Source organism: Protobothrops mucrosquamatus, unplaced genomic scaffold (assembly GCF_001527695.2).
Source record: "Protobothrops mucrosquamatus isolate PMUCROS unplaced genomic scaffold, P.Mucros_1.0 scaffold114, whole genome shotgun sequence".
Taxonomy (NCBI): Eukaryota; Metazoa; Chordata; class Lepidosauria; order Squamata; family Viperidae; genus Protobothrops; species Protobothrops mucrosquamatus.
The window spans coordinates 225,792-239,701 of NW_015386486.1; the positions used below are offsets into that span (position 1 = coordinate 225,792).

Sequence of the window (13,910 nt, forward strand, 5' to 3'; positions counted from 1 at the left end):
TAGAATTACAATATGAAAGCACCCTAGCTAGTCCCTGAGGAGGTTTCCTTCCCAAACAGGAAACCCGTACTGAGCTACACCTGGGTAAATTCCGTTTGGAGGGTCAAAACTGTACTTTGTGGAAAGAACACAGCCTCTTCTTTTTACAAGTATATTTTTTTACATTTATAGGTGTCCAGACATTCAGAATTTCTTTCTCCCAATACAGGAGAAAGCCAAAACACCACAATTATTTTTTTTCAATCATTACCTCACCTTAATACATGTTTTAATTATTGGAACAGAAGTACTATTTAGGAGTTGCCAATAAAAGAAACAGACTTGATTTTTCTTGCCATTTGTTCAAACTACAGATTTTGCACTTTAATTCCTCTTTACCATTAAATTCCAGGAAACTAAAACTACAGATGTTATTGCTGTAACATAAAAAATAACACATTTTGTGTTATATTGTATATATAGTTTTAAATTCTGGTTGCTTTCTGTATACTATAGACCAGGGGTAGGCAACCTTGGCTCTTTTATGACTCGTGGACTTCAACTCCCAGAATTCCTGAGCCAGCATGGCTCAGCTTGGAAACCTCTCCCTTTCCCCTCAGCACGGCTGGCTCAGGAATTCTGGGAATTGAAGTCCACGATCATAAAAGAGCCAAGGTTGCCTACCCCTGCTTTAGACTTAAGAATTTGGGCACAGTAAATTTAAGTAAGAAGGCGAACCTTTCTACATTTCAGATAATTTCCCTCACAGAATGCCTCTGTGGTATTTGTGAATATTCAGATGAGATGTTTGCTCACATGAATGCTGAATGGATGTTTGCATAGGTTATTGAATGTTGATATGTGTTAGAAATCAGTCATCACCTAAGCAGATAAACTGTATTTCCAAATCTTGTTTTTCATTGGGTGTGCACAGTCCAGAGGCGGACTGTAGTTTCTTCACAATAAATATTAAAAAAACACGACAGTGATACTAGGGGGAAAACGTTAGATAAAAGCACATTTATGAGTCAGGCTTTGTGCAAGGTATCAGTTCCAATGGGAAACAGACAAAACAACATTTTCTGGCTGAGACAGACTGTTAACAATCCAGTTTTACTAGAAATTCTTAGATGACTTTTATTTGTGTGCTACAATAATTTTTACAATATTCGGAAAACAGCTCCAGCTCCTCCTCAAAAAATTTCCTTCTAGATTTGCAGTAGTGATTAACATACTAAATGCTGAGAGACTTTTCACGCTAAAAATTTAAAAAGAGGGCTTTTTATTGAATAGCTGTAGACAGAAAGCCTGTAATAAAATGCCAGAAGGAACTCATAATTCAGGACAGAGCCATATATATATATATATATTAACAAAAATTATAAAATCACTGGATCCTACATTTGCACCACTACTGAAAGGGAAAAATGTTTCCAGGAAAATCAACATGCCATCCGCCTATGGCGCAAAAGCATGCTTTGGTATTATGTCCTCATCTATGATGCACAATATGAAAAGGCTGATAAAATTAGTATGTGTGTGTGCGTGTGTGTAGGGAATTCAGGCATTAAGCATTCTCATGAAGCAATTGTAAGGAAGGCTTCACAATGACCTAGTATTCTTCTGTGGCTGGCTTATACAGAGTGAAGTATCAGCAAATTTTGAAAAGAAGCAGTTTGCCATTATTTAGTGTTTACATTCAACTGCTCAAATAAACAAGATTTAAAATATTTAAAAATGAGAAACTTGAAACATAATACAGCCTCATTTTTCTTCCTTCAGGCTTTCATACTCATATTATATTACTTTTCCTATTTGCATTAGGCATGTATTATATGAAAAGAAAATTGTACTAATTATATTCATAGATGGATAACATGAAATCAGACACAGCCCCCAGTCTGAACTGGAATGTTTACTGCAGCTATGCAGGAGTACAGAGAGCCAACGGTTTAAGATACTGTATCAAAAGCCAGGAGACTGAGTTTCTGTCCTGCCCTAGGCATGAAACAAGTTGGGTGACGTTTTTGGATCATTCCCTCTCTACCGGGTTCTAGGAGAAAGGTAAGGGCAAACCATTTCTGAAAATCTTGCCAAGGAAGCAAGTCAGGATTTAAGACTGACTGAAAGACAATAAAAATAAAAATGGGTAGAATTCAATTTAGGAACATTTATGAGGCTTTCTTCAGTTCTGTTACACTGTGGAGTATGGAAGAAGATTATGCTTCATCGTTCTGATTACCAGTACATGAGAAACAATTTTTGTTTTTTTCCTTATCCTTCTGGGAAAGAAGACTACTGGCCTATTTTCAATCTCAAAATATGACCATATGGCAGGATGAGGGAGAGACTGGCAGCTATAACTAAAGTTTTTTCTACTAAACATCATGCTCCGTGTAGTTATAACTAGTACATTAGTAGCCATAAATATTTCAATGGATACATAGTAAGCAAGAAGAAATTTAGTTCCAGTTGCAACTGGGAAAAAAGAAGCTGCCTTGCCTCTTCTGAAGATCTTCTCTTTGAATAGCACTTTTACGTTTTAATGCTACCTTGAACACATATTACAAATAAATATAAAGGTGGTAAATCAAAATTAGTTTCAAAATTCATTCTTTAGAAAGCACTGTCTACATAGCAGTGCTATAGAAGTTACTCTATACACCAATCAAAATTTTCAAAAGGAAAAGGACTTTTGTAAGATAAAATGTAAAAAAACAAGAAATGAAATGTGATTTTATTTAAGGCAATACTGGGCTACTTCACAAATCACCACCTCAAATATATACACTGCTCCACATTACTAATTTTCTAGCACATTCACGATGGATTGTTTAATACCAAATGGTGCTTAAATTTTCATTATCAGCAAACTATTTAAAATTTACATTTCCATCATTTTATGGAAGTGGAAGTTTTCAATCTGATTAAAAGCAATGTATATGCAGTTGTAGGAAAACCTTTTGAGTTAGCTACATATGAATACCATCCAATAATATTGGACACTTGCAGTTACAAATACAACTGTGTCAGTATGTATTTTAACCATTTAAATGTGATCTGATAACTTTTTCTCCTATACACACAGTTTAGGCAAAATAAATTGGATATGGTAAACTCACCTATTGTAGTTTTTACTTCAAAAAGATTTAAGTTTAAAAGAACATTTTAAAAACTGGATCACTTAGTTACAAATTAAAATTCTGAATATAAATGTGTCATTTAATATTTCAGACTTACAGACTGCCATTTGCAGCAAATGATTTACAATAATAAATATATACAAAAATGTATCTACAAATAAAAAGTACTGTTATATATGAGCAGTGACCCGGCGAAAGATACCACAGACAATTCACAAAGATTTCAGTCATGGAAAAGGACAAATTTTGATAAAAAATTGAGGTTTTGTTCAATTATTTACAAAACTGAAACAATGATTCTGTTCCAAGTCCCATAGGGATAAAAAATAAATTTACATGACCACCGTCATGAACTTGCTAGGTTAAATCACTTCAGAAATAAAACAAAACCAACAAAAAAAAAACACTTTTAAGAAATAGCATCATGCTCAATGGCTTCCTACTCAAAATAAAAAAAAAGTGATACAGATATACATTAATGATCAGAACAAGGAGCCCGCTCATTTTACCTGATTATTTTGTAACCTCTAGTTTCGCTTCCCAATGTCCATCAAGTCTTATCAGACTAACAATAGGTTTCATTTCCTGAAGCTGCTTCAATACACGCTCAGTGCAATCTTTAAAAGTCTTATCTAAAACTATTTTTACAGTACCACTACACTGAAATTGTGATGGATTAGCAAACTGTACACGAGTTTCACTTTCTGAACATGATCGTGTTCTCACCACAGAGTTCTTTTCGTGAGACTTTCTTGAGTTAGAATGAGAACCCTTCCTAGTTCCACAATTATTATAACCCCCCCTTTCTGTGTTCTTCTTCTGCTTCACTGCAGATTCTTCAAGGAACTTGAGGAAAGATACTTCAAATCCCATGGGCTTAAATGAACTCCAATCAAAAGTTGAAGACTGCTCTTCAACAGTCTGAATAGCAACAGCACTTTCTTTTTCTCTATGCACACTGCTTAATTCAACAGCCAAGATTTCTTCCTGCTTTTCAACTTTTCTCTTTTTACTTTGGGATATATTTTTTTCTTTGTTTACTCTTTTAAAATTACTGTTTAGGCTGTGCTTTTCTGAAAGAGAAGAACTAGTTTCTTGACAGTCATTATTTACATCAGAAGAGGCCTTTACGTAGTTTTCTGAACTTGCTAGATCCTCATTAATAAGTTTGGTAATAAACAGTTCTGCAAGCTCATCCACTTCATCCTTCTCAGTCTTTTCCGGTTCTTTTGGCATCACAACCGGAGACAATCTCAAGTCCTCACAAGTGTCTGGCAAGGGCGGCTGCACTTCTTTTACCTCACAAATCTTGTCCTCCTCAATTGCTTCGTTTTGTGAGAAAGCCTCTTTTCCCAAAGGCTTTGCATGCTTATTTGAGACAATCAAGAGATCCCGATGTTGTAAAGTAAATGCTTTAGATAATTTATGACATTTATAGTGCCGAATTACATTATTGTCGCTTGTAACAACTGATGAACAACCTTTTATCATACATGGATATTGTACAATAAATTTGTTACTGCATTCAGATAAAGCATCATCTTTTGTCTTTAAGGAATAAATATACTTTCCACATTTTAAAGAATATGCTTGATTTTCACCAATTTGCCCTAGTTGGAAGTTTTTGTCTTCTACATTTATTGCTCTTCTTCGCTTGGCTCTAACTGATATTCTGTTTCCATTTTTTCCTGTCCTGTATTTTAATCCTTTATATTTAATTTTCATGACTTTCTCCTGATTAGCTTTAATTGATATATTTTCCTGACCTGGTGTCAGGAATCGCCTGGGTCTTATTAAATGATCTTTATGCCTATCATTATGTTTATTAAAAATGTGCCGTAGAAGATTAGATCTTGTTGCATAAATACGATCGCAACCTTCACAATCACATTTGTACATGCAATCTTCTGTTTTGTTCTGCCTTATTTTTATGTCATGATCTGTCTCAAGATGAATAATATAATTACCATAGGTTGTAAATGATGATTTACATTCAGATTGATCACAGGGGAATCTTCCAACATCCAAGGATGACCTCATACCACCAATTTCTTCAGGAGTCATCTCATGAAGTTTCACATAGTGCTGAATAAGACTAGTAACTTCTTGAAATATCCTGGAGCAATTTCTCACTTCACATCTGAATTCTTTCACAGTTTCAATTGCATCACTCTCTTCTTCCTTACCAGCCTCTTCTTCTTTACTTGGTTCACTTTCTTCTTCTGCCTCTAAAGAGAATAGCGGCAGGTCAGATTTGTGTACCGCTTGATAGTGCAGAATCAAATTCTGTTGTATTGTAAAAGCTGCAAAACAACCTTGATGCACGCACTTGTAAGGTCTATAGGGATTATAACTGGTGGGCAATTCCAAAGGCTTGGGAACTGGCTTTTTGCTCTTTTTTTCTTCTTCTTTCCTATACCTTCTGATCTTACGTAATTTGGGCTGCACTTGATTATTATTACGTATGGATACATTATGACCTTCTAGAGGAACTGGAACTATTTGGGATGGGTTTACTATTTTTTCAGAGTTATCAGAAGTATTTTCTGGTTTTGCTGCTTCTGGTATCAATCTTTCTGGAACCTTCATAGATTCCATGACTGGTTCTTCCTTTAGATCAAGTTCCTTAGTCAAGTGCGATTCTCTTTTACTTTCTATTAACACATACGGCATGTTTTTTAATTCATTAGATCTTGGTAACACATTTAGGGTTTTGCTTTGGGATCGTCGTCCGTAAGGCCTTTTTAGCTTTAATTTTACCATTTCCTCTGTTGTAAAATGATGTACCAGCTGGCAATGTGCCCGGAGGTTAGAATTTCTTGTAAATGTTTTGGGACAGTTAGCAACAACACATTTAAATGGAGCATATTTTAACTGGTGTTTCTTAATTTCAAGAATCATTTCTGCAGTGTACTGATGTATTTTGCTGTAGTGTTTAAATAATGCATCCTTTGTCATGGCACTATAATTACAACTTGGAGCCTGGCACGTGAATGGCTTGTGAACTTTTTCAACAAACATAGGACGTGTTTGTGAAACTGTCTGGACAAGAGATGTGGCCTCAGTTGTTACAGCTGGAATAAGGACTTGTGGCATTAATGTATTTGCTGGAAGACAATGAGTTATATTATCTAGTACTTGATTTGATGTTTCACTTTCTAAATTCAGCTTTTTCAAGCCTTCTAAAATTTCCATAAGTTGAATATCATCTTTAGGAGAGGCTTCAGGCTGATTACTGTTAGCAAGGGCAACATTCTGCATATATGTTATACACTGAGTAGAGTTGGGTTTAGGGATTTGTGCAGGATTTTCAAAAACACATTGAGCAGTATTGTTTTGTGGGCTCCGTATTGCTTCAATGGATATCTCTTGAATTTCACTTTTCACTTCTATCTTCTGAGAATTCATAGCTGTTTTGATTATTTCAAGAGTTTTCTCAAAGTTCTGAACAATGTTATCATTTGAAATCTCAAAATTAGACTTTTCTGGAAGGCAACATTCCAGAGTAACCTGAGAATCACCATTTTCATTTTTCAATGGCAAGGGAACAATTTCTACATGATTTTCTTCACTTGACTTTAAGTTTTCTTTGATATCTGCTGTTAATCCACTGTCAAAATTACTTAATTTCTGTGTAAGATTTTCCACTAATCCTTGAGTTTCACTATTTGCTATTACATTTGACTGAAAATTTTCTGCTGCTGCTTGCATATTCCCTTCAATATTTCTAGTGATAAGCCCTAAACCTGCTAAATCATTAACTACCAAATTTTGTGAAATGTGAGGTACAACCAATGGAACAGGTGTTTTCTTCTTTTTCTTTGAACCACTATTTTCTTTTTTGGTCAAACTACGCACTTCTGAATTTTTGATGCTACTTATGACTGAAACACGTGGAAGACAGTTTCCCAAATTATGAGCTGTGGCAGCAGAATTAGGAACCAGATGAGGGCACAAGCCATTTTCAATAGTTTTAAGTATTAAATCATCTGAAAACACAGGTAAACTGTTGCATTCTTCTGATGAAATCTTGGTGTTAAGAGTTCTGTTTTGGTCTGTAAGCAAGGTAGATGGGTTGCAACTTGTTGGTAATGAAGGTGATATGCCTGGATTTGGTAAAACTGTTGTATTTATTTGTGTAGCACTAGTAACACAGCTGGTAGTAATTATATGCGGTAATGTATCTGCAGAATCAAAAGTGCTTGGAATTCCTGCAGTTTCCAAAGCCTGTTTGATAATTTCATTTCCTTCATTTTCATTTGGATTAAAACTTGTCATATTCGTCCGTGGAAACAAATTCTGCAAAATGGCAGTTGGCCGATTTTCATTAGCAAGCAGCTGTAGAAACGATGGTTCCTTAAAACATGCATCTGGATTGTAAGTTGATTCCTGTTGCTGTTGTAAGCTTAAAACATTTGAAGAAAGAATCATACTTGCAAGTAGGGAGGATTGTCCATTAAGCTGTAGAACTTCAGGGGAAATTTCAGATTCATCCAAAGGTTTGCAATAGGACCGTTTAGACAGATGACCACCAAGTGATCTAGGATTGGAAAAAACCCTGTAACATCTACTACAAATAAATTTGCCATCCCTAATAATTGCTGGCCATTTTGCCCGCTTATTATGCTTTGGCTTTTTGTCTTTTCCATCTGTACCTCGCCTACGATCCTTTTTTGTTTTTTCTGATATAAGAGGCTGTGAAGTGGTTTCACCAAAGTTACTTTCATTATTTATTTGTGAAGGGAAGAGTATGTCAACACTTTCCTCTTTTGAAAAAGAATTTGTATTTCCTTCTAGTTGGGAGGAAAAATGATTGGCATTCTCCATTTGTGAGAAGACAGAACTCGGACTATTGTGAGCTGGGGAAGGAAAAAGAGAAATGAGCCCATTTTCTGCTGGTAAAGGAAGAAAAGGATCAGAACCACTGTCGATGTTCAGAGGCATAACTGGCTTTTCTAAATCATCCATCTGTGAAGGTAAAGTTCCACTAGACATGCTTGCCAACTGAGAGCTTAAAGCGTTTTCTGATTCACTTTTAATATGAGAAGAGAGACCAACGTTTTCCACAACGGGTAATAATGAGTTAGTTGTATTTTCCAAACGGGTTGGAAAAAGAACATTTGACAGTTGCTGCAGCTGACTTGTACAGGTAGGATTTAAGGTAGTTTTGGTTTGTTGAGGAAAAGCATCAGTAGCAGGAGTAGATACTTGTGATGGTAAGAAGTAAACTGGTTTGTTGTTGTCATTTGGCAGCTTTTGCAAACTAATTTTTTTACTCTTCTTATTCTTGCACTGCATTTTAAATTCAGCATATTGATCGGGATGTGTTGTCTTCATATGCTTTCCAATGCTCTGAGAAGAATTGTAGATCCGTGTGCATCCTTCAACCTGGCAAGTAAACCTCGGAACTGGAGCTGCTAATGGTACAACGGGTAAAAAAGGAGTGCCTCCTACGTTGTTCTGGGTAGAAGCAAGTGAAATTTCTCCTAAATTCTTCAGAGGCTGATTATAGAGATTAGCAGCTGGCCTAACACTCTCTTCCAGCTGAGGCTTTGGAGAAAGTAAATTCTGACACTCTAATTGATTTTGTGTGCTGAAGGACATATGGCTACTCTCTTTTCCTTGACTTTTTGTTGCAAGGGCATCAGGTTCAAGCTTGGCTGAGTTCATGGAAATAGTTTGAGCCTCACCAACACAATCATCCTCTTTCCCTTCATGGAAAACAGAAAGGTCACTGCAAGTATCTTCAACTGTTGAGCAAAATGGATGGGTGACAGACGCACCACCATCTATGGCAATATTTACAGCAGGTAGTTTCCCTTTTTTTGCCATGTTCTCTCGAATTTTTTGGCCTAGAAGAGGCATCAAAACATTGCTGGCTGGACCTAACGATTCTGTCCTTGCTGCAGTAGTTAAACGTGGTTCCCCACTATCAATGGAGATCGAATTAGGCTGCTCCAGTACATTGGTTGATAGTTTTGTACTTTCAGACTCAAGTGCTTCATCATGGATCTCATCTGTGACATAATTTTCTACTTTGGCACAGTTATTTACATTACTGTCAGGTGGTAGCACCAGCATCTCTTCTGGATGGACTTCTTCAGTATTTTCATTATTTTCTAAAGATTGAGAACAGTTACTATCACCATCAGACTGTAATATTTTTTCAGATTTAGTGTGATCTTCAATATGCTTTTCTAATTCATTCTGTGAGTGATAAACTTTCCCACAACCTGCAACTTTGCAGGTGAAAGTATTATAGTGCTGAGCTTCATGATCATAAAGCAAATATGCTTCTGAAAATACTCTCCCACATTTGGGAAACATGCATCTTGCCCTAAAGACTGGGTGTTCTTTTCTGTGACTCAAAAGTTCAGCGTAACTGTTAAAGCTAGCCTTACACTTAATCTGTATACAAATATAGGGTTTGATACCACAGTGCATTTGTAAATGATCATTAAGATGGGTAACACTTACAAAATGTCGTCTACAGTACTGGCAAATTACTTTTTTGCTCTGCATTTCAAGAAAGCGTTTAGCCTCTTCATTATCTTTGTGACCTTTCACATGGGCAATCAAATTCTTGAAGTATTTAAAGCCTTTTTTACACAAGGTAACAGGACAAGTAAACTCATTGACAGGCAATGGCTTTTGAACTGGAATTACTTCTGGAATGTAAGGTTTGTCTTTGTCATAATTTTCATCATCAGAGCCATCGTTGTCATTAAAAACAATGAAGTCTGCTGCATAAAGACTGTTCTTTTTTATGTGTCGTTGTTCTTGCTTAACTAGGGTATTGTTCTTCCTGTTTATACCAGTGGCTGCTGTTTTGGGTGGCCTTCCTAATTTTCTCAGTGGTTTCATTGCAGCTAGTCTTTCCTTACTGGATTTCTTAACATGTAGTGTTACATGAGGAACAAAAGTTTCTTTAGAATTAAAATTTTGTGCACATATTGGACAACTATAAATCCCATCCTTGTAGTGTTTCTGTGCATGCCTGACTATTCTATGTCCAAGAAATTCCTTATCACACAGCACACAATATTGCATGTATGCTTGCCAGTTCCTGAACCTAGCAGATATGAATCCCCTCTCTCTTAATTTTTTAATTTCTCTGTTTTTCTGTTTCTTATCTCTAATGCCTCTGAGCAAGTTTGTAGCTTCATCGAAGCACCCAGAAAGCCCATTTGTTGAAGTGTCTTTGTTCTCATCTTGACAGTCCTCTACCTTTTCATGCATTTCACTATCATTCAGTTCATCTATTGAAGATACAATTGATGCTTCTTCTCCCATCAATGCTAGACACTGACGTTTTAGCATTTTCCAGTCCCAAAATTCTGGATCAAAAGGCCACTGAGTTTTTAATACAAGTAAAAGCTCACAGCGTAATGAATTTGGAATTGGAAGGTTTTCTTCATCATATTTCTGGTCAGGCTGATTATACAACATTTCTACGGCATAATATGCATCCACAGTAGGTTCAAGAAGAAATTCACTTAGTTGGCAAGCACGTTTAACTTCTAAATCATCAGGCAATAAGCAAGATATTGTCTTGCAAATGGAAATTTTAACTTCTGTATTCTCACTAGCTTCCAAGCGTAATGCTTTCACGCAAAGTTCAATACAGGTTGCAAGACCAGCAGCATCAATCTGTAGAGCAAGAAACAGATTATATTATAAATGTAATGCCAGTTCCTAAATTTATAAATGCATATAAGCTTTGATTTTGATTTCAATTAATTTTGCATTAATTAACTATAACATGAAGAATTCTCAGTGTTAATTATCTCAAAGGGGCAAATGTTCATTTCAGATTTTCATTTATTTTGAGATTAATACTCATTCTAAGAAATACCCTTAATTTTTATGTAAAACATTAACTTTATTATAACAAATATGCATTTCAGCAAGGTCTTTGATTTATCAACAATATTCCATTTGTGCAGTACATCACTAAGAAGAAATGCCAACTTTTTGAGTCGGTACAGTCAATAATAATTGATTAAGGTAAATTCCACTCTTGAAACCTATTTACCTCAAAAGGCTGCTGTTATGGGGAAAACAGGAGAAGGTATGTTGGATAGGTTTGCTGCCCTGAGTTATTTGTAAAAATAATAAAGGCAGGATACACATAAACAAATAGAGAAATAAATTGTGTCCAGAGAAGTACAAGGAGAAATATATTTATGCAACAGAAGATTGCTACTGAAATATGCCCAATGGAAGGAGCATATTGAATTTAAGTCACTTGGGTAAATTATCTAAATATGGGTAAAAATGGTTTTTCTTTGGGCTCATTATCCATCACAACAGGGACATTTAAACTGACTTAATGATTGCCATCTTTACTAAAATAGATTTGAAAAACTCCCAAATTATTCCTATTAAGATGAAAATTGATGAAATTACCAATAGGTAATTGATCATTCAAAGATCATTTAATGGTATTGTTTTTATAACAGATAGTCCTCAATTAGGACCATTCATTCAGTGACTATTTAGAGTTATAATGGAAGTTTTTTGTGACTGGTCTGATAAGACTTTTTGATAAATAGTTTGGATAATGAAGGAAAAAGTTTGGGCAGCATTGGTTTAAGCAAACAACATGAGGTTTAACACTGGCATTCCATCTCCGACTCAACTTCTTAGCTTCCTGAAACGGTAAGTTGACAAGTACATTTTTCACCAATGAAATATTGAAATATATGGATTGTGGAAGTTTTCAGAAAAAAAGTAATAAAACAGCCACATAGAAGACAATTATCAAATTTGCTTTTTCAACAAAAGAGACAACTGGTATATATCTGAAGTTGTCCAAAGATCTCTAGCTATAGCGTCTATCTAACTGCTAAAATAATTTATTTTAAGAATTTTATCTTAAGAGACCTTAATACATTAAAAGAAACTAACATCTTCCTATCTGATAAGGCCTTCTTATCTAACTTCATGTGGGATCTTAACATTCAATGTGATTTCAATTTGCAGATTTTATTTTTAATTTCATACCGTGATAAAAATAATTATCTTACACATATCTACCTCAGAATTTATTATTTTAATCAGGAAGAAAATGTGGTACACAGTCTTTGTTAATACAGATAGTTGACGGCATCTCTCCAAATATATTTGTACAGAAGGTTCTACCCTTTGCTGTAGTTTACTCCAGAAAAGAGTCAGTTCCCTGAAAAAGAATTTTATCAAAATATTAACTATTTTATTAATACTGAAATAACATAGAATTAGTTTATCAAACTAACTTTCAATTGCAAGGAAGAGAGGGGTACTAGAGGAATGCCACAGTACTATTACATGCTATTATTTATTACCATCAAATGCCACTTTTTTCTTCAGAAAAATAAGTTTTATTCTTTAAAATCATATCCAACACATAGGATATCTAATGTCTATAGGCTCCTTTGTCTGGTCACCAGTTAGGTAGCTGAGCCATTCATGCCTTGTATTGTGGGACTTTAACCTCCCTGCAATTAAGCCATGTCTAATAGAGTCCAATTTAGGGTCTCCATAAATTGGACTCTATTAATAATGGCCTTGTCCAAGGTAATCTTGGCTCCAACATATATAGGCAGTCAGGTTACAACTTGTCTCTACCTTAAAACATTTATTATGTGAGCTGAATGTGATGAGTACTACCATCTTTTCTTCGCCACTGTCAAATCACTTTCTGATCCAAATGCAACTGACTGCCATCCATTTCACATGCAGGACTGAACATATTCAGATGGTTCACCCAGGTCTTTATAGAACTGTCTGGTTTCCAGCAGTACGTGGTGATTTTTCTGACAATCTATTAGGCAAATTAGTTGAGAATCTAGTCTGTAACAAGCACTTAGGCTACGGGTGTCAAACTCACTATGTCACGTGACGTGTCGCAACACATCGCAACTTTTCTCCCATTGCTGGCAATGGGGTGGGTGCGGTTTTGGCGTGACGCATCCAGCCCGCGGGCTGGCAGTTTGACACCCCTGACTTAGGCTTTTGATGAAATTACTACCCCAAATGGCCTTTCTCTACTGGCCAAACCCAGAAGAACTCTTCCAGAGTTCTCAGAAGATCTCTGGAAGATGAAGCAATAGAAACAGTGCTTGAAGTACAAGTGGACAATAACCAAGAGGGAATCTCACTGAACACAGGCACATGGCCAGTTCTGGTTTATTCCAGCAATAAAGTTGGTAAGTTGTGATTCAGCAGCTCTTTTGCAGGTGGTTAACTCTTTTCAGTGTTAACAGCTGCACAGCAGTTAGCACTGAGCCTCTGTGATTAATTAGCACATTTTGCTTGTATTCACTTGAATTGGGAGTCCACTTGGGTGAGGTCTTTGTAATGACTGGGGCATTGTCCTGTGCCATTATCTAGGATTCTTTCTGGCATGTAATTTTCTAAAAAGTGGGTACAGTGCCCTTTCAGTTATCCAAGTACTTGTCCTTTGGGCAGCTGGAAGGAAGGATAGTTTCTAAGATCTGGGAAGCTGTGAATTCCTCACTGGGGAGGGGGCAAGGCCAGCAGCCCTTAAAGGTATACTGGTATGTCCTTCCTCAACAGGCCCTCCTTAGACTTGAAGATATAAGGAGGCTACTGCTTGATTTCCAATCTTCTCTTTTTTGCAGAGGTTATTGAGACAATTATTCAGGGCCAATTACTAAATTTATTACCTGGTTCAGACCCAGGTATGGGGCAGACACATTCTTGGTGGATCATCTTCGTTAAAGATCTGGACAGGGGTACTATACTTGTCCTGGTCACTTTGCATCTCCAAACCACCCTTACTAG

The 13,910-nt window shown here is 36.1% G+C and overlaps 1 protein-coding gene across 1 annotated transcript in view; it reads right to left on the reverse strand.

The window, feature by feature from the left end:
- Window positions 1-2,700: 2,700 nt before the first annotated feature.
- The window catches only part of ZNF292 (zinc finger protein 292), a 30,922-nt gene continuing 19,712 nt past the window's right edge, over window positions 2,701-13,910 (reverse strand). Inside the window, exons 7-8 of the mRNA XM_015812858.1 lie at window positions 12,162-12,303; window positions 2,701-10,772 (exon numbers count right to left, since the gene is read on the reverse strand). Of these exons, the coding sequence (XP_015668344.1) occupies window positions 3,636-10,772; window positions 12,162-12,303 (7,279 nt within the window). The 3' untranslated portion in view covers window positions 2,701-3,635. The remainder of the gene's footprint in view (window positions 10,773-12,161; window positions 12,304-13,910) is intronic.